This window comes from Aristolochia californica, unplaced genomic scaffold (genome assembly GCF_029961685.1).
Source record: "Aristolochia californica isolate CCGP_79_NKW_82.1479 unplaced genomic scaffold, dmAriCali1.0.hap1 SCAF_3, whole genome shotgun sequence".
NCBI lineage: Eukaryota > Viridiplantae > Streptophyta > Magnoliopsida > Piperales > Aristolochiaceae > Aristolochia > Aristolochia californica.
Window position 1 is genome coordinate 305,904 of NW_027181992.1, and position 19,694 is coordinate 325,597.

A 19,694-nucleotide genomic window follows, 5' to 3' on the forward strand; every position below is an offset into this window, starting at 1 on the left:
ACCCACCTCTTTCATTCATTCCGCTCACGGTTGAAGGATCAAAAGAGTCTAGGATCGCATCTTTTACCTCCGTTCAAATCCTCCGTCCATTTGCCAGCTTACTTCCCCATGAGAAGCTTCTCCTTGCTTCTTCTAAGAAACAGCCTCTCAGCCAAGATGAAAAAGAGTCTGCGCAGCTTCTGCAATGGAGTCGGCTCGACATCAACTCTCAACCAACGGAGGCCTGAGCAAGAGTTCTCATGCTTGGTTGACCCATCTCCCCTTGGCTCCTCTTATTCTCCGGAAGGCGGCTTGGAGGAAGGACGCCCATCTACCCTGGAGGAGATGATCTGGCAGCTGGAGTTAGAAGAGGAGGCGGCGAGGAGGGCAGAACTTGCAGAACATGCCAACAGGAGGATGTCCTGCGTGAACAACTCTGACATTCTCAGATCTGCAAGAAATGCCTTGAATCAGTACCCTCGGTTTTCTTTAGATGGAAGAGATGCCATGTACAGATCCTCTTTCCGAAACCTTTGCTATGAAGAAGGTCGTCGAAAGTCCGTCTGTTGTCCTGGGGGCCGAAGAACAACAAGGTTCTGCAAAGATGGTTACATTAATCTGCATCCGGACTTGCCCACAACTTTAGCAGGGGAGAAGGTGGTTTGGTGCAAGCCAGGCGTAGTGGCCAAGCTGATGGGTCTGGACGCCATGCCTATACCCGTTCGTGATAAACTGACTACTAAAGAGAGAGCAGTAAACTGCCGGACCAAAAGAGAGAGCGAGATGAGGAGATTCGAGAGTCGTGAGTTGGAGAAGACTAAGAAAAGAATTGCTATGGGTATGCATGGTTTCAGCGATCCCCGTGAGAGTATAAGAGGTGGTGGAGCACAGCGGCGGCGTTCAAACGCCAGTAACTGTGCAAAGGAGAGAAGCAGGATGGAATGAGGGAAGCAGTTTGAATGTCTTTAGCTGGTGGCATGTAATCTTTTTCTGTTTGAATTCGAATTCAAGCTCAGTTTGTAAGGGAAAATCATTCATATATATATATAAACTCGTCTCAGTGGTCTATGGCTTTAATTGCTTATACCAATTACTGTCCGCCATAAATGGAAAGAAGAGTTTTCCTTTCATAAGTATAGTTAAATTTCGTGGTGGGTCACTGGGTAGTTTTCTGATTCTCGAGAGACTTGTGGGATCAAGATGTGGGTCGTCGTCGAAATTCCTAAAAAGAGAACTGAAATAATATGGCCGGCTGGTTAGACTGTTAAAGATGGGAACCAGCCGGATGGATCGAGCAAACTAAGAAGAAAAATAAGTGAACATCTTGGATGAAAGAAAATTTTCTTGATCAGGGTTCAGGTTTTTACCCTGTGACCGGCTGTTTCTTTCTGTCTCGAGAGAACTTGTCTTTCAAATTTGTTACTACTTAATGTGTAGGTGAAAATGGAACAAATAGTCCGTTGGTTTACAGTTTACAGGCGAGAAACTGAGTATTGTTGGATGACTCGCATTAATGTTGGTGAAGGTTGGAGTCTGTATGGGTCCTCACGTACAATAGAACTGGTTCCATTCAGATCCGGCCGAGTGACACCTTTGCGCTTGTTTGTTTAGGAAGAGCGACACATTTGGCTTGGGTGCGCAGTTGGTCTTAGTACTATTCATGCCTAAGCGGCTGATTTGGATCACTCTTAACTACGACCAAAACTGGTGTTTTCTCAGTCGAAACCTACCATTTTCTTCACAGAATTCAGTATTGAATTTCCCTCCCTAGCTAGATGGCATTTACTCCCTGGTTTGGTTGAGGAGAAATAGAGAATGTTGTGAGTGGTTCACAATCACGCTGAGAGTATTTATCATTGTGGGGAAACAATTGAGTGGCTATATGAGTTGCTGAGCAAGGAAGAAGGTAATGTTAATGAGGGTTTAGCTTAGTTTCACAGAAAGGTAAAGCAAGCCGTCATTCAGTAAGCAAAGAAGTTGACAATAGACTAGCAATAAGAAGTTGGCCCATGCCTAACAGCCTGAGACTAAAAGACGATGAAAGCTAACAAGCATATTTGATGAGTCTTTTTATGGTGCTCTTGATTGACATTATGGGGAGGTATTTTCTTAGGTAACGGAGTTTCCTTTCCGATCAGTTGCTTGCTTTGCAAGTGTGGCCATGTTATCCCATGTGCTCCTTACCGTTTCAGAGTTGTTAGCTCTTAGTATATTCGTTTCGAAGATACAGAGTTCTGTGTCGATCACTCTTGGCTTTTCTTTTCTGCAGCCTATAGAAACTTCCATGAGTGCGGATCGTTCAGAATAACGAAATATTCCAATCCTCCCACCGCCAAATACAAATCTTCCAAGCTGAAAATGGTTTTCAGTTTGTCCTCTCTACCGAGTTACAACATACGAAACACCGGCTGAGAGTTGATAAAAAGCTCAGCTGGTCATTGAATTAAAAAGAGAAAGAGTCTTTCAACTGTATTGAGTAATGGCGTGGGCATTATCTATTCTTTGGTGGGTGAACTCAAGACTACCGACTTCAAAGTTTTGGATCAGAACTCCTCAAACGTGGTCGCCATCTCCTTCGCCTCCAATAACGTAAGAGCTTTACAAGTCTTTCGGCTATTCTTTTGGTCGTACTGATTTGTCCATGTATGGGATTGAAGCCATGCGTAATAAAGTTGGCAATGGCTGCATATTATAACCTCTGGCCACACGATGAAAATCAAAGGACATAAACTACATCTAAACACTAGATTATTTGCTTAAAAAATTTCGACAACAGCTGTTGAAGAACACATGGCTCCTTAATAGCAGGCCTTGAGAAAAGAGTGATATCACTCCATACCTGAAGCTTATATTTTAGAAAACACCGGCCTGATACAGCCTGATACGTGCCGAACTCAAACTCTAATTAAAGATTCATAGACCTCAGACCCAGCTTGACATACCCCATGTTGGAAAAATGTGATTTGTCACTTCAAGAACATAGAAGAAGGTAAATTCAAGGATAGCTCACCAGATATTTGATTAACGTCCTCAAAAAAAAAAAAAAAAAAAAAAATGATAGGACTGTCAAGCTGTAAAGAGGATCACTTTGCTGTTTTAATTTATCTGTATTGTGAAAACGATTGAAGATTATCGAGTATGTACAGCTAATTTTGCTGCAAAAGAGATGCAAAAAGGATTTGGAAAGAGAAGGGATAAAGTTTGAAAAAGCAGATGTGCTTGAAGAAGGGAACTGTCATTCTCCTTACCTTTTCATATTGGACGGCGTCCCACATGCAGAGCATCCCATTCTAACCTTTTAGATCCTGAATTTGAGGCCTAGAACCTGTATAAATTTTCTGGGTCTTAAAAAAATAAAGATTCCCACTCTTTAGTGGTGGCTTCGAACGTCGGACGACTACTCCCAACAGGCATGGCCAAAGGAAATGTTAAGAACTTGCTTAAGTCAAAGCTGGAACCCATCGTCCATGTGCCAAGTTGGAAGCGTTCATGGATTTGAAATCTGCGGATAATATGACAGCTCTTTAAAAAGACTCCAGAGAAAGATTAAAGAAATAAACGCTTGCTCCACCCGCAATTCAATCATAAAGCTTGAACTCTTCAGCTAATTATTGAGATTCATTAGACTCGTCTATATCTTTTATCTTAATTCATATAATTTCTTGTTCTTGAAGTGATCTATGGTCTAAAATTAAATTCTAAACTAAGGAAAAGGTGAAAAGTTAACAAGTTATCTGTTTCCATAAAGAGATAAAAAGAATGATAGAATATAACCGACTATGTACTTGGGTCGGCTTGCTCTATTGAGAATCCAAAAAAAAAACAGTAGTGCAGACCAAAAAGATTAGCTGCTGTCAGCCTCAACGGCCACCCCAGTGGATTCCACCTCTGATGTCTTGTTGGTGCTAATATTTTCACATAGGAACCCCTGCCCCAATGTTTGTCAGCTTCCATTGATCTTCCTTGGATAAGATTCTCAGAAATCTGTAAAACAAGAAAAAGAGAAAGCTAGAAGGCATGCTTTTGTACTGTTTTAATTTTTAACCCTTTTTGCAGCCAGTCTTCTGATTTTCATCGCCCAGACTTAGCATGGGGTGCAAAGGGTTAAAGCCATCAGAGTAGCTTTAGGGGGACCAACACACAAAAAGAGAATGAAATAGTGGTATACTTTGTCGAGAAAGTAACATATTTCTTTGGGTTTATGAACACTTTTCGGTTATAGAGGTTAACATAGTTTTTATCAAATCCTCTCAGTTTCCTTGACTCCTGTTTATTAACTTATGCCCTCCCTCCCTCTCTCTACATGAATACATCCCTCCATCTGCCGTTCCTCATCTATAAATACCTGTTCATTAATTCACTAGTTGTCACCTCCTCCTCTTGATCATCGCTGAAACTCTCTGATTCAGGCTTTAGTAAGCCAAAACCCTTTTCTTCCCTCTAGACATTCATTTCCAAACTGCTTTTTATGCTCTCATACTAACCTAATGTAGGTTTCTTTTGCAGCACATGGATTTTCTTGGGCTTTTCCTCCTATCATATCTTACCTTTTCTGAATCTGTTCAAGCCAATATTGGTGGTGGTTGGTCCAATGCTCATGCAACTTTCTATGGAGGTAGTGATGCTTCTGCTACAATGGGTAAGCTCAGAAACCTCATCTAGCTCATAGAATATGAAGAAACTGTTCCTGCTCGTCATCTTCCTTGGTCCTGTTGCTTCTTCTCTAACAGTTCGTTTGGTCTGTTTCTGTTGCAGGCGGAGCTTGTGGCTATGGAAATCTCTATAGTCAGGGGTACGGCACAAATACTGCTGCATTGAGCACAGCTCTATTTAATAATGGATTAAGCTGTGGAGCCTGTTATGAAATCAAATGTGTAAATGACAATAAATGGTGTCTTCCTGGATCCATCATCGTGACTGCAACTAACTTCTGCCCACCAAACAATGCTCTCCCGAACGATGCAGGAGGATGGTGCAATCCTCCTTTACAGCACTTTGATCTCTCTCAGCCGGTTTTCCAGCATATAGCACAGTATAAAGCAGGAATAGTCCCAGTTCAGCATAGAAGGTATTCCACTTCTTTCAGTTCAAAATTTCAATTCATGCCATTCAGTTCCTCAACTACAAGAAGATTATATTTTCTTCTAATTAGTGCTCTTTGAATCATCAATCCCTCTCAACTTTCTGAAATCTGTAAAAAGAAACTGTGGCACAGATCTTTCACAAAACTGTACAATTTCTTCTTTCCCTTGCAAGCTAAGATTAATGAAAACAGAAAGCCAACATCTCCCCTGTTTCTCTGTTCACTCATTCCATGCAAAGCCTGAAAAACTGCAAAAGTATTAAATAGACAATTAATTTCTTAATCCAAAAGCCTGTTGTAAAGAAAAAGGATCAAGTTTTTAACCTCTCTGTTAATCCATCTTTTGGTGCAGGGTTGCTTGCAGAAAGCGCGGCGGAATCAGATTCACAATCAATGGGCACTCCTACTTCAACCTAGTTCTCATCACCAATGTGGGTGGGGCAGGAGATGTTATAGCTGTCTCGATCAAAGGCTCCAGGACTGGCTGGCAACCGATGTCCAGAAACTGGGGCCAAAACTGGCAGAGCGGTTCATATCTCAATGGGCAAGCTCTCTCTTTCAAGGTCACTACAAGTGAAGGTCGATCTGTAATCTCCAACAACGTTGCTCCTCCAAACTGGTCATTTGGTTCAACCTACAGTGGAGGAGGACAGTTCTAATTTTCCTTTCTAGCTAATTAAAATTCCTCAACAATTAGCCTTGCAGTCCCCTGAATTTCTAACTTGTAGGAAATCTCTTTTAACAACCTAGAGTTTTACATACATATTAGAACATGGTTAGTTATGTCATCATGTACGGCCCTTTTTTGGAATGGGTCTGGGATGATTCTTTATCTAATCCTATTGTTGCCTGCCAAAAGAGGCAGCCCCTTCCACCATGAAGGATGGTGTGAAGATGCCTGGTAATATGCAGAGGGCTTCATTTTTTATGTTTGTAAGTGAGGCGGAGTTTGGGCGAGGTGTGCATGGGTTGCCACCCACCCATGAATGTTTTCATGGCGTTTGTACTAGCGGAGATATAAGTGTCTTCTGTTCTGTTTTCCTCGAGTGGTAATGTCGTTGTGATCAGCTTCTCGCCGAAATACTTCCTTTGATATACTAAAAGAAGGACTTTTAACTGTCTTGGAGTGTGTTCAAGCGTTACTCCAAATGGCTGTGTAATATGGCGAAGAGTATTGAATTTAGCGGAAGCTTCTTCCTTGTTTTTTACTTCCATCTTCTATGGCTCCCCCATTCTTCAAATCAGTAGAATTTGTTGCTAAGTAAGAACTAAGGCAACTTGGCGAAACTGAGAAAAGTTCTTGAACAAGATAGATGTAGATTCTATGGTACAACAGATCATATAAGAAAAACAAAAAAATATAACAACAGATCTGAACTGCTATGCAGTGGTTTTTGAACAGCGTGCACAGGGTTAAATGCCTTTGGCCTATTCAGCCTCTAATCCTCACATGCACTTCTTAATTGCAGAAGAACTTGATATCGGGGACGATGGAGTTCTATTGAATGTTTTCAAATGTCTACCCGAGTTCTCGGGAACCTCAACTTAGCTTACAACTAACTTAGGTTGAAGATCTATTTTGATTTTCTAGACTTTCGTATCTCCTTCAGCGAAAAGAAAAACAACCTCCATGTCTCTCCTCCAATCCACTTCATCCACCATAAATAATGGACCAGTAGGAGAACTATCACATAATCGAAACGACAAAGATCATTGAAATTAAATTGATCGGAATTCACGAGTCCGGATCACCGGTTTAGCTTGGCACAGGGCTACAATGCTGCTGATGGTTTTCGTTATTTACGGTCAAACGAGGCGTGTAGCTTTTCTCGAATTCCAAAACATGGCCACATGGGTGAAGACACCCCCATCTTTCTCCTCTTTGTTTCGGCTCAGTCACCCATGCTTTGCAGATACCGAGTAGCGGCCATGAGCGTAGCTTTTGACCCATTGGGTCTTCGGTCATAACCATCTTCGCCCTCACCGAAAAATCAGAGGAAACAGAGGCATTTCCCGAAAAGGTTTAAAGTTTGTTACCTAAGACTCCAAACAAATTGAGTGCATTCTTACCGGGATCGCATTACCTAAACAGGTAAGATGCTGAACCAGTGGATGGTTGGCGGGAATTTCCATCACGCCGGCGCGGCGACCTCTGAAGGCCGGACATAAGAAAAAGATATTCCATGCAGAAGCTCCTCCGTGCTGATGGACGATCTAAAGGAGACTGACGCAAAAAACAGCAGACAGCAGTGAGAACACTAAAACAGAACCTGGAATTAATGTAACGTTCAATGTTCGCACAACGGAATAAAAGCGAAAAAGACCGAAACGGAATAAAAAAAACACTGAATAAAAGCGTTAATTTTCGATCAGAAACGGAATAAAAGCGAAAAAGCGCACAACGACCGAAATATCGCCCCATATCCGGTATTTCGGCCAAACATCGGCTCGAATTTTTGCTACCAAGCTAACAGCCAATCCTTACCTCGTATCTAAGTTGCTCGGATCCACCTCGACCTGCTTTGACTCGTTCGGTTTAACAAGTATTTTTATCTAGGTGAATTTTTTAACGCGTTGAGACGTTATTGTCCGATTGAATACATATTTTTCCAGGTTAAGACGCATCACGTCCTGTTAATTTATCCATTTTTTACCGGTTTAGTCATTTACGATGTTCGTCGTCTGCTTTAGTGCATTTTTTTTCCCGATTTTCGTTTCATCGAATCAAACGCTTCCCATTTGGTTTGAGTAGATATTTTACGGGACTGATTTTTTAGAAAACAATTGCTTGAGCAAACAAATGAAAATGAGAAACAAGTAAAACAATCAGCTGGCTGGCTATTTACAAATGAGAAGTAAGATGGGGAAATTCAAACAAAAATGGTTCAAAAGAGACAGAGAATGAGAAGAAAGAAGCTGCGCTTATGCTGAAATCCGGCCCAGAGAGAGGTGGAAGTTGAGGTATGTACTAGCAGCCTGTTCATTCAGGAATGATTATCATATGAATCGGCCGTTGTTAAAGATCTTTGGAATGTGGGCAATTTTGTGCCAATCCTTCCCAATTCCTCTTGCGCATCGGTGCTGCAACTGTGGACATCTACCAATGAGGAGGATTTCCAGAGACAGGCGCTGCAGTCCTGCAGAAAAACAAGTGACTCTCGGGCAATTATACATATGTAACACGCCCAGCGTCCTCAAGACTTCCGATCCATTCCGGCAGCGATTCCAAGCTCTCACAGTCAGAAATGGACAGGAAGGTGAGGGCCGGAAGGTTCTGCATGCCTTGAGGCAATATTGTTAGTTCCGGACAGTTCCAAACATTCAAATGCTTCAGGTCGGTCAGGTATTGCATTCCCACTTCCATGAACCTTAGATGCCCACAGTTGATTACATCTAGAATAGGAACTTTCCTCAAGCTTTCGGACTGGCATGGCTGTAAGCCTGGACAGTCTTTGATCGTCAAGGTCTTGAGACCCGTGAGGTTCTCCAACCCTGTAAGCAAAGAGCCTACCTCCAGGCAGTCGGCGATTTTCAGGGTCACCAAGTCTTTGAGTCGATCAAATGGCAGGTTCCTCAAACTGGGAAATTTGACTATTTCCAGCATCATAAGGGTGGTATGATTGCCCAATGGCAGCTGCTCCATCGATGGAAATCCGCTAATGGAGAGAGATATCAATGATTCAAAGGCACTCACATCCAACCTTGACAACAGACCTTCATTGCTGTCTTTAATAGTTAAATATTGAAGCGAACGCGAAGAAAGCTGTGGCAAACTGTGTAGATTTGGACAATGTTCGATTGTCAACCTGGAAACACGCGCAAGGGCGAGAGCTTCACGTCGTTCCATCCTCATCTCAGACCAACCTTCCAGATTGGCCATATCGTTGAGGCTAACTTCTTCCAGCGACAGAAATCCGTAAGGGTCCCGAGTCAAGAACCTCAATCCGTGCAATCTTTCCAGCTTTAGAACCTTGAGAAACCGAAGCCGCCCCAGCGGCGGGAGATGATCGCACTGTGCGCAGTCATAAAGTTCTACAGCAACCAGGTAAGGGAAAAAGTAGTCTAGAGTTGTACTCATCAACCAACCAGGAAATGTCCTGCCTCTGTAACCACTGATTGTCAGCCTGTTAAGCTTTGAGTGTGGCTGGAGGCCTTCAAGCACGGACTCGTGATGTTCCCCGAGGTTGTCCCGATCTTCTGGAACCTTACTCCATGTCAGCGTCAAAGATGTGATGCTGTTCTTCTCTTTTAGCCTTGCTTTATGGGCATCTGTTTCATTTGTGACATTTTGCAGATTGTCAATCTCCAATGTGCCCCGGAGATCGTTCAGAGGGCCCAGCTCTCCTATCGTGCACCCCTTCTCTTTGCCAACCACGAACCGTGGCAACGTCTGGAGGTTAACTAGTTGCCCAAGCCAAGCTGGTGTCTTTGTCGACAACTTTTGCCAATCCACTTCAACATGTCGAAGACTTACCATCTTCCTCATGTTCTTTGGTAGCTCCTTGATGTCGCAAGCTGTTAGTTTCAGAGTCTGCAGCTTGTGTAGGTTGCAGATGGTATTTGGTAGTCTTTCGATCTTTGTACTAGAAAGATCAAGATACCTGAGAACAACCAATTCGATTATTTGAACGCTAAATCAAATTTAAGAGGTAACTACCCAAGTGAAGTTTTTAAATTACCTCAGGTGTTTCAGCTGGCCTATTGACTCTGGCAATTCCTGAATAAACGTCCGGCTTAAATCTAACACTCTTACATGCTTAAGGTGCAAGAAAATGTCACCGGGAACCTCTGGAGTGTAAACAGTTGCATTACAGAAAAGTAGCGTTCGCAAGTTCTTTGCTTTCTGCAACGCTTGGAGATCCATCGACCAACTGTTTTGATTAGAACTCACTGAAGCATGACGGGTTGTTTCATGAAGACTTTCTGCGTCTCTAGAGTATTCAGAGCCAGCAATGGACCTTGCAAGATCACATAAGAGGTCGTGCATCTTGCATGTTATGATACTGCCGTTGTTGTCTCTCTCTACGTCCTGGAAGAAGAACCTCGACAACAAATCCTCAAAGTGATCAACTCCGATCTCCTCCGACTGCGTGCTTCCTGTAGTACCGGATGATACCAAACCTTCTGCAACCCAGAGCTTAACTAGCGTCGTCTTTGAAATTTTGTAATCTTTGGGAAGCAACGCGCAATAGGCAAAACATGGCTTCAGATGAGATGGAAGATGATCGTAGCTCAATCTTAACGCAGGTAAAATTCCATTCTCAACATTGGGCAAATTCCAAATTTCGCTGTTGGCAATGGATGCCCATTCACGTTCCCCATTCTTGAAGTACATCAGGCTTCCCAGCACCTTCGCAGCCAGAGGAACACCTCCACATCTTCTAACCATTTGAACTCCATGGGCTGCAAAATCTCTAATCTCTTCTACCCTCCTCCCTCTGAGTGCTCTTTGAGCAAACAAGGTCCAACAATCATTAACTGATAGCCCCATCAAATTAATCCGTGGAAGGGTTCCCATGATTGATGCAACCCTTTCACTGCGAGTTGTGACCAAGATTTTGCTTCCCCTTGAACCAACACTCAGAGCAGCTCTCAGACTGTCCCATTTCTCGGAATCTCATTCCTTACGTCATCCAAAACAATCAAATATCTCCTCCCTGGCAACATATTCTGGAGGAGATGATACATTGGATCCATGTCTGAGAGATCGTTTCCGCTCGAACCAAAGGATTCTATAATGGATTTTATAATCCTTCTCACATCAAAATCATTGGATACGCAAACCCATATTTTCAGCTCATAGTAGCTGCTCACCTGTTCATGATTATAGGCTAACTAAGCAAGGGTGCTTTTTCCAAGACCCCCCATACCTACTATAGGGATCACGGAAATGCCGTCTTCCCGGCCCTCGCTGAGCAATAGATTTACTAGCCGTGATCTATCTTCTACTCTTCCAACTATCTCGGATTCGTTTACGTAGGAGAAAGTCTGGGGTCTGGGATTCTCAATCCTGCTGATAGGAACTCCATTATTAAATTGGTACCTAGTTCTCTCCTCTGCAATGGAATCTAACCGCTCTTTGATTTCCTGTATCTTATGTGCCATTCTATAGCGTATTAGTAGTGGGTTCGAGCTAGAGAAGAAGTCTTTTACCTTGGATTTACCACGGCCCGTGCTGTTCATGCAGTCCTGAAGCTCAACCTTCTTCTTCAGCGCTGATATTTCGAACTCATCCAGTATGTCTTCTGCTTCATAAGCTGCATCTTTGAGCTTACGCAGCCAATCACTCACAGCTCTCTCGGCCTGTCGTGCTTCCGCATCATCAAGTACAGCAAGGATCGCCGACAGCGTACTCTGCAGTTTCTGGCATTCCTTCTTGACTCCTAACAGCAGCCAAAGCTCGACGAGGAGAGGGGAACCCAACTTGTCCAAAACTACTCTCAAAAAGTTCACTAGAAATACTTCCCCCGACGTCATGACTAGGCTCTTTCCAAGGCTCCGAGAAAACAGAAACGCTCAGAAGCCTCGGACGTTCTTAATTCTTGGTGGAGTATTTTGGCTTTGCATCTGCTTCATTTATACACGTCTTTTTAACGCAATCAAACATTGCATCAGAGATTGGTGAAAGCTTGAAGTCAAGAATTTCTGTCTTTGATTTTTTTATCTGTTAAGAACTCTCTGAAGGATTCCATACGAGGTTCTTTCATCCCCAATTTCCGATATGTTACTCAATTTTGCTGACTAAATGAAAGTGAACCGCCATGACCTTCCTATTCAATTGCCGGCAACAGTTCATGTAGGGTGAAGCTGACGCACATTCTGCACAGAAACTAATAAAATCTTCCGTGATTAAGGGGAAAATGTACATGATAACAACCATAATGAATAATTAACGTTAAGTCAATACAGACTAAGAGAATAGACTATGTCTTGTTTCTAATGATAAATCCTGCTTCTTCCTGGAGACGGACTGGCATTAAAGAAAAGGGCCTTGATAAGTACCAGGAAGGTCAGTCGGATCGTTCAATTGCCGGCTACACGTAGGGGAAGATAATGAGATGAGCCTCGATAGAACATTTTTCTTTTCTTATCTTCTGCAAATTATTCTTCAGAAGTTGAAATTTTGAACCATACCTGTTTCGTCCATTTATTTAGGGTGACAAAGAATGTAACTCAACTTCTGAAGTTCATTTAAAATTAAAAGTCAACAGATGGCACCGAAGCGTCTCTATCTATGACTTACGGAAGAAACTGATAGAGTTTTTCTTCTTGTTTTTCTTGTGAATTGCCTATTAATTGAGTTTCAATGAATTCATTCCAACTATGCAATTTCAGGCATGCTAATTCTTCTATATTACTTGGTTAAACTTCAATTTATATGCCTGGAGTATTTAGAACATTTTTATTTTTTCTATCTGGTGGCTTTCATGGATCTTTCTAACTCAAGAACCAATCAGAGGTACCTTTAGTATGAAACAGCAACTTTAAGAGATCCAATGTCTCTCTCCTTTTCTCAGCGCCAAGTGATCCACTTGCAGAGATTATAACTCATATGAACCTCTAGACAACACAAGAAGGAGCCTGTTTCCCCGCATAACTGCATCTGATCCGAGGTACTGCGCGTTCATGATCACGGCCAAACCCACGCACATCCTTGACCGGTTGCCTTTAGCACTCATTTGGCAGTTCGTAATACCTTTTGCACCCAATAACTGACATTTACTTTAAATGTTTGTAAACACTGATCGACAGAGAATAGGATCAAATAGCATCCGAGTTTAATCAAGTCATAGGGCATACTTATGGATATCATAACCTTGTGACTGCAAAAGTAAGTTAATTCAGTTAGTGATGTTCCCGTGATCCATCAGTGCAAAAGTAGTCATACTAGCATTCAGTTACCTGAAGAAAAATCACAGTAGTAATGATTCCAAGATTCCAGCAAGCATGCATGGCTATTGGAGCAGCAAGATTCCTGGTCTGAGCATAAACAAGCCCCAATATTATCCCTATAGAAGTTAGCACAGAGTCAAAACTTCAAGTAAAGATGATAAATAAAAAGAAGAAAAAGAGCGTAGGCTCCAGAAGGAGAGAGAGGAAGAAAATAAATGTTCAAAATTTGAAGATACTCAAGCATCATATACCAATCTCAATTTTTTTCTCAAATTACACTCTCTGTTATTGGTGTAGATTAGAGGAAATCACTGCTGTATGCTCGAAATAGTCTCTCCTTTTACCACTGGCGTGCATTTGAAATCATTGACCAGGTTTAAGCTAAGCTAAATAGCATAGATGTACTCGAAATAATACTCTCAAAATAAAAGAAGCCAGATATGCTTACCAAAAGAGAAGATCTCCAAGGATTTACCAGGAGACTGGTGAGCAAGAGTAAAAACAGCTGAACTAATTACAAGCGATACAGGCATGGGAAACCTGTCCAGCAAGGCAATCTTTTAACTTCATTTTGATATTGTGACTGTATTGGGTGTAGGGACTAAACTCACCATTTCGTAAGTGATGTCATCAGAAAGCCTCGATAGAGAGTCTCCTCACAAAGAGGAGTTAGGAAGCTGAGGACACCAAGTAGGCAAATAGTACTGGACCAAATTTAAGTCGTGCAACAATCCCATCATGACAAAAAATAAGAAACTTATCAGACAGATTGTTGGTGATTTAAGTAATCTCACATTGCATAGGTTTTGGTCAAAATAATTACCTGACTTGTGATGCACCAACTAGGGGTAACAATCTCATCAGAGACTCTCCCTACAGCCACAATAAAATGAAAGTTGTAAAATGCACACAACAAAAGCAGGTTATATTGCCATTCTCATTCATCCAGGAGTATTGGAGGAGATATACTTCTGCAGCACATACAAGGAACCGTAATTTGATTTCCAACCATCATTAAAAGAGAAGAATGAACCTCATTTTGTGTGTGACCAGCAACTGGGCCCAGTAGCGCCTTGATGAGAAAAACAACACTCAAAGCAACAATGAGACCTCCACCACCCCAGATGATCCAACCACACCGAAGATTGAGTGGTTGGCTCCATTCTGTTATAGTTTACAACAACAAAAGTTTGGATTAGTAACATTCAAAAGAAACTATAGAAAACCTTGTCAGGACTCATGATTTACATGTCGAGGCCCTTGACCTTTGTTACTCACAAAAGCAGAAAAAAAGAAGCGTACTTACTGTAGGAAAAAATATCATCTGGAAAGGGTTGGTGAGGACTCACAAATAGATACAAAATTGAAAGCTTTGCCATTGTTTTAAATCTGAACAGAAATAATAACATATCAGTAGAGGATAATAACACAACATAGAAGTGTCAACCAAATAATGAACTCTGAAAAGAAGCAGGCTTACAATTGATCCATGAAAAAGCGAAATGCTACTTCGTCAACATCATCTAAACTCACTTGCAAATTGTCTGAAACGGTTGGAAAAGCTGTTACAAGTGATGACCCAACAAATCCTGAGAAAAAAATGCTGCAAAGATATCCTTAGTAGTTATACAGAAAGCCAAGTGTATAAACAAAAATTCAAAAGCACAGTGTTCTCCTTCCTTCAGAGGCCTTCTTCAGGAGACTTTCTTGGAGATATGTAAAAATGGGTTTTTAGCAAAAAAAAATTACTAAAGTTCCAAAGGTAGCATAGAATTACCAAGCTTTTTTTATTCCAAAAAATTAAAAAATGTATTAACATATAAGTTCTGAAAATTGACTCTTCCAGGCAATTCCACTTTGAAGCAGGTGATGTTTGCCTCTCAGATAATTGACTTCTAGAAAAAGGAAAGCAGACTAACATCTTTCAGAGTAAAACACTTTTTAACAGTAAGGAGCTTGTTTATCCCAAAAAAAATGGGGCATACAGCAACAGAGGATCAAATATAGAGTTTTTTTATATTTTTATTTTTATTTTTTCTGGTGAAGATGGTCAAAATACACAGTTATAGAGAAAAAAGTCTCTGTTAAAATGTAAAGTACTATTCTACTGCTGAACCAAACCATGCACTTACAACCAACTCCGGGCAAACCACATGACTGTTAAAGTACTTTTATTTGCCACCTAACTTAAGTGATCAAATATTGGAAGCTTTCCTTTAGAATTGATTAATAACAGAGAAAAAAATGCAAGGAATCACCTCAACAAGTATGGCATCATGACATATAAAGTAACCTTCCAATCCCAAGGAACATCCCATGACTGCAAAGGGGACTTTAGCTTGTTCTGCAAAAAAGTATCAGGGAAGGTACAACAAGTAATCCATAAAAGGACCAGTAACATAGACCAGCGCCAAAACACTTCTCCAGCTATAGAGTGGAAGAACTCACAATTGAAATAAAATAGAAGAAATTATGAGAAAACTACCTCAAAGTTATTATAACCCCACTCTGCTATAATTCATATAAATATTACCATATTCATCAAAGTTCCTTAAGATTAATGCAGATGTTCAATGAAGAGCAAACACTGCAATGAAGAGATTCAATGACCTCTACAGTTTTTTGTTCAGTGCAAATTAAAATAAGGAATTTCAATAAACTTTGAAAGCAACAATTTTGTGTTTCTTGTAGAAAAAAAGCGAAAGCAAAATTCAAGCCAAAAATAATTTTTTTACCCAAAAAAGACAAGTATTCTTTCTTTAACAAAACGCATTAATGTATTCAATTTCCACACTGCTTAATTTAGACTAAAAATTCGCTTTCTGCAGTATGGCCTTGGCTGTTTTTGGTTTCAAATTTTCCAACCAAAGCCTTGAAAATCAATACCACAGGAATTTGCTGAAGTGTGTCACTTATAGAGAACATTATTGCAATAATAGCATTTAATCAGAAAGCACTATCAGGATTAAATTGTATGCAGTTCTTGACAGAACTAACTAAAAAGTGGACTCCGCAATCCCTCCATGAACTCTTTTTTATATCAGGCAAATGCTGTTAATTGAGTAACTTAAAGGACTTTTTGTCTGCCAGAACTCAGTAATTCATGATAATTTTTACGGTAGTTGAATTCTTTAAGCAATTTGTCAAACGAGAGAAAGGAGCGATAAGAAACTGTATGACGAACGAGAAGATACCATAAGAAAAATCCAATGAATCTCCTTTTTCCGCCCTTCAACAAAACCACTGTTTTCTGACATTGGATTAGAATGGCTGAAATGTCGAAGTTTTCAGATGCCCCAACCAAGGATGTCATGTTGGCTCTGATTTAGTCCAGAACCAGATGTTATGCTTGCTCTAATTTAGTTCAGAACCAGTAGATTGGCATCTAACCACGAGAAGCGGAAAACGAGGGGAACAACAGCTAGTAAGTCCCGTAAACATGCATTTGTTCTTTCACTTCCACGGCAGTAGCGGGGAAACACTGAACAGGGTATATGCATTTTTCTACAGAATTTAGAGAAAAAGAAATCCAACCTGTTTTGATGAACTCCCGTTATCTCTCTGGCTGGACTGGGAGCAGAGAATCCGCGTGTCCCATCTCCTTACGCCTGAAATATCAGATGCCTTCCCCCATCCACCAGGTCTTCTAGCGATTACAGTCGGATGTAGTCGAAACTGAGACGAAAGAAGGGACTCTGGGAGCTTGGCTGTTGTAAGTAGAACGGCTGATTGCATCAACGACATTCTCTCTACTTTTGCTTCACTGCGTCTGAAACATCAGGAAGGTCCATCCGTTTACCGGGTTTAATTTACGGTTCTTTCCAAGGAATGACACTGAAGTGACCAAACCACCCTATCCGACATAAATCATACGAGTAGCAAAATATCGGTTTTCTGTCGTTCAGAGAAATTTGACCTTTTGTAAGGGTGTTCTAGTAATTAAATTAAAAAAAAAAATGAAATCTGCCGATTTCCTCCGTCTACGAATTCTACGATCTACCGAGCCCCGAGCCCCGATTTGCGATTTTGTAATCTCTCCTCGGTTGATCATCGCCTGCAATTTTTGAAAGCTAAGCTTTCAATCCATTCAATTACCCCCCGTCCTTTAGCAGTCTCCGCCATGGACTGTCTTTTTGCATAATATTCGCTGCTGAAGATCATAGCTAACTCCCTGTCTTTCACATTTGAATGTCTGCTTCTATCTGTCTTTTTTTATTTTCCTCTTATTCTTCAATGGGACTACGTTGCCGCTTGTCCATTTTTCAAATCGTTGGACGATTATGAAGAGCTGAAATTCGAGACGGAAATAACGCGAAGGAAGTTTCTGATGTTAAGATCTTCAAACTGCCGCCCCCTCTTGTTTGGGACTTCCAATATCAAATGTTTCAGATAAAATCCTCCTGAGTTGAATAAATAAAACAAAATAAAAAACACAATCAAACACTGTTCAGTTCACAGTCACCGATGGTAAAATGCAACAGAGGTAACATCTTACTCTTGGACAAAGCATATTTGCATAATTACACTCCATATTGAATCTTGTTTGTAAGCTGAATAGACTAAATCTATGACATCGAAACTAGAGGAGAAAATGTAGATATATACAATCTCTTTAAAAGTTTTATTTACAGCTTTAAGAGAGATAACTCATGGAAAACAAAAATAAATAAAAAATTAATTCACACGCTCTACGGTGTGCACAATGAAAGCCACGAACAACAAGCATGAAATGGCACAAGGAGATGCATCTTTTAGCGTCAAGAGTATAACTCACCAGAAGCTAAGTGATAGGAGCACACAGATACAGCATACTGCCTCTGTCCAGTGACATTAAGGCTTCTGTGGAATCTCTGACCTACAGGTGTGCCTCATTAATAACCCCTTGCCACTGTGCAAAAGCTTTCAAATGTTTAAGTTGTCCTCAATCAAGGAAGAGAATAACCAAGGGTCTCAGTAAATGCAGACTGAATTGCTTATGATCTCTTCAACTTTTATCTGTGCTTCCTTTGCTTCATTTGAAGATGACCGATGATGAATCTACAATCAGAAGAGTTTCCCGCGAGCCTCCCTAAACACTTACCCTCCCAAGTTTCACTTGCCACCGCCTGGGTTGTAGCTAAAGAAACTTCATATATCTCCAGTTTGTTCAGATAATCTACTCTTCAATTCATCTATCTGAATTTCCTAAAAGACTAATTTATTACCAATAATCTCCACAACTACATGACTCATTCTTAAACAGATGAAAACGGTCAGCATCTATGACTGAAATTTCCCTTTGCACAATCCTCGAAATATAATTAATTGCAACATGACAATCCCCACAAACCCAAAGGTTCTTCATTACCTGTAATGAAGCCCCTGGCTTTGTATTCAACAATCCATAAGCTATCGCAAGTCTCTCACTGTACCCACACGGCATATCATTCTTGTCATTTTCCTCCACATCGTGGAGAACAAATTTTTTGTTGGCAATGTATCCTTCCTTTGCCATAAGCAGAAATTAAAGTAGTCCATGGACCATGATACTACATCTTTCTCTTTCATATGATAAAAAACATGGACAGAATTTGCCAAATTCCCGCATCTTAAATACATATAAATAAGGGAGTTTGCTACAGTGACTTCATGCTCCCAAGCATGTTTGAGAAAGTATCCATTGATCTCTTTCTTGAGCCTCTTTGCTGCTAAAAATGAGCAAGCAGGCAATGCTCCTAACAAGGTAGCCATGTCAGGAAAGATACCTTCATCTTTCATTTGCTTGAAACAGTTTGATGGCCTCTTTCAAATCACCAGATTGAGTGTAGCCAGAAATCATAATATTCCAAGAAACATTATCTCTCTGAACCATCCTATTAAAAAGTTTTATGGCATCAGTTAAATAGTAAGATTTGCAGTACTTGGCCATAAGACCAATAGTCACTGTTGCATAATCTTCTATCCCAATCTTGATGGCAAGACCATCAGTTATTCACCTTCACCGACAGCTACCAATTTCCACAAGCAAGAAAAACACTACCAACTGTAAAAGAATCTGGAACCAGTCCCTGTACTTTCATTTGGAAATAGAATCCTAGAGCTTTTTCTAGTTCTTCATTCGCACAGAAACCAGATATCATAGAGTTCCACGACTCCACATCTCTTTTAGGAATTAAATCAAACACATTACGAGCCCGATCCAAGCAACAGAATTTAGCATACATATCTGTTAAAGCATTCCCAATGTATAAATCCGACCCGAAGTCCATTTCCACTACATGGTCATGAACAGTCCAACCCATTTCAACGTCAAGTAAACCACGACATGAATTTATGACTGAAGGGAAGGTAAATCTTTCCGGGCATAATTTCAGTTTTCCCATCTCCGAGAAGAAACATAGCGCTTCATGGAATCTCTCATTTCGGGTTTATGCTCTTGTGACTGAATTCCATAGGAACACGTTATTCAAGTGCAACACCTGATTGAAAACAGAGCGAAAGGCAGTGGTGGAATTTCCAAGCTCCCCGTATTTCTTTATGAGCTTACCAGAGGAAAAAAACAGATTCTTGGAGACCCAAAGTAATGGTTATTGACTGAAGCTGGCGGAGTTCTTGACGATCATTTTTGCTTGCCAGAGCTTTTGAGATGGAAGGAGACAATATTTGCAATTTCGAGTGGAGAAAACTCCAAAGGAGGGGTCCTATTAGCTGAGAACGACTCTTTTTGAACAGAGTGGGGCATTTAGGGCAAAGAAATCCA

The 19,694-nt window shown here is 40.9% G+C and overlaps 3 protein-coding genes and 1 pseudogene across 6 annotated transcripts; 1 reads left to right on the forward strand and 3 right to left on the reverse strand.

The window, feature by feature from the left end:
- The first annotated feature begins 4,353 nt into the window (after nucleotides 1-4,353).
- On the forward strand, nucleotides 4,354-6,226 carry LOC137960570 (expansin-A1-like). Of its 2 annotated transcripts, none has more exons than XM_068808228.1 (4): nucleotides 4,354-4,394; nucleotides 4,473-4,618; nucleotides 4,735-5,047; nucleotides 5,415-6,226. In XM_068808228.1, the coding sequence occupies exons 2-4, from the start codon at nucleotides 4,489-4,491 to the stop codon at nucleotides 5,719-5,721; spliced, it is 750 nt and encodes a 249-aa protein (XP_068664329.1). In that variant the 5' UTR covers nucleotides 4,354-4,394; nucleotides 4,473-4,488; the 3' UTR covers nucleotides 5,722-6,226. The 2 variants fall into 2 exon arrangements, with proteins under 2 accessions (XP_068664329.1, XP_068664327.1); XM_068808226.1 differs by having other exon boundaries at nucleotides 4,359-4,394; nucleotides 4,486-4,618.
- A 1,833-nt stretch (nucleotides 6,227-8,059) lies between these two features.
- LOC137958502 (putative disease resistance protein RGA1) lies at nucleotides 8,060-11,539 on the reverse strand (annotated as a pseudogene).
- Nucleotides 11,540-12,409: 870 nt separating this feature from the next.
- Nucleotides 12,410-18,050, reverse strand: LOC137960221 (uncharacterized). 3 transcript variants are annotated; one of them, XM_068807772.1, is made up of 11 exons: nucleotides 17,730-18,050; nucleotides 16,490-17,355; nucleotides 15,214-15,299; nucleotides 14,436-14,558; nucleotides 14,262-14,344; nucleotides 13,989-14,119; nucleotides 13,779-13,828; nucleotides 13,567-13,659; nucleotides 13,404-13,465; nucleotides 12,965-13,071; nucleotides 12,410-12,885 (listed from the first exon to the last, which is right to left on the reverse strand). In XM_068807772.1, the coding sequence occupies exons 2-11, from the start codon at nucleotides 16,697-16,699 to the stop codon at nucleotides 12,850-12,852; spliced, it is 981 nt and encodes a 326-aa protein (XP_068663873.1). In that variant the 5' UTR covers nucleotides 16,700-17,355; nucleotides 17,730-18,050; the 3' UTR covers nucleotides 12,410-12,849. The 3 variants fall into 3 exon arrangements, with proteins under 3 accessions (XP_068663873.1, XP_068663874.1, XP_068663872.1); XM_068807773.1 differs by having other exon boundaries at nucleotides 12,965-13,042; nucleotides 13,404-13,495; XM_068807771.1 differs by having other exon boundaries at nucleotides 13,404-13,495.
- Nucleotides 18,051-18,701: 651 nt separating this feature from the next.
- LOC137958506 (pentatricopeptide repeat-containing protein At3g03580-like) lies at nucleotides 18,702-19,236 on the reverse strand. Its single transcript, XM_068805559.1, has 2 exons — nucleotides 18,947-19,236; nucleotides 18,702-18,807 (listed from the first exon to the last, which is right to left on the reverse strand). Exons 1-2 carry the CDS (start codon nucleotides 19,234-19,236, stop codon nucleotides 18,702-18,704), a joined length of 396 nt encoding a protein of 131 aa, XP_068661660.1.
- Nucleotides 19,237-19,694: the final 458 nt, after the last annotated feature.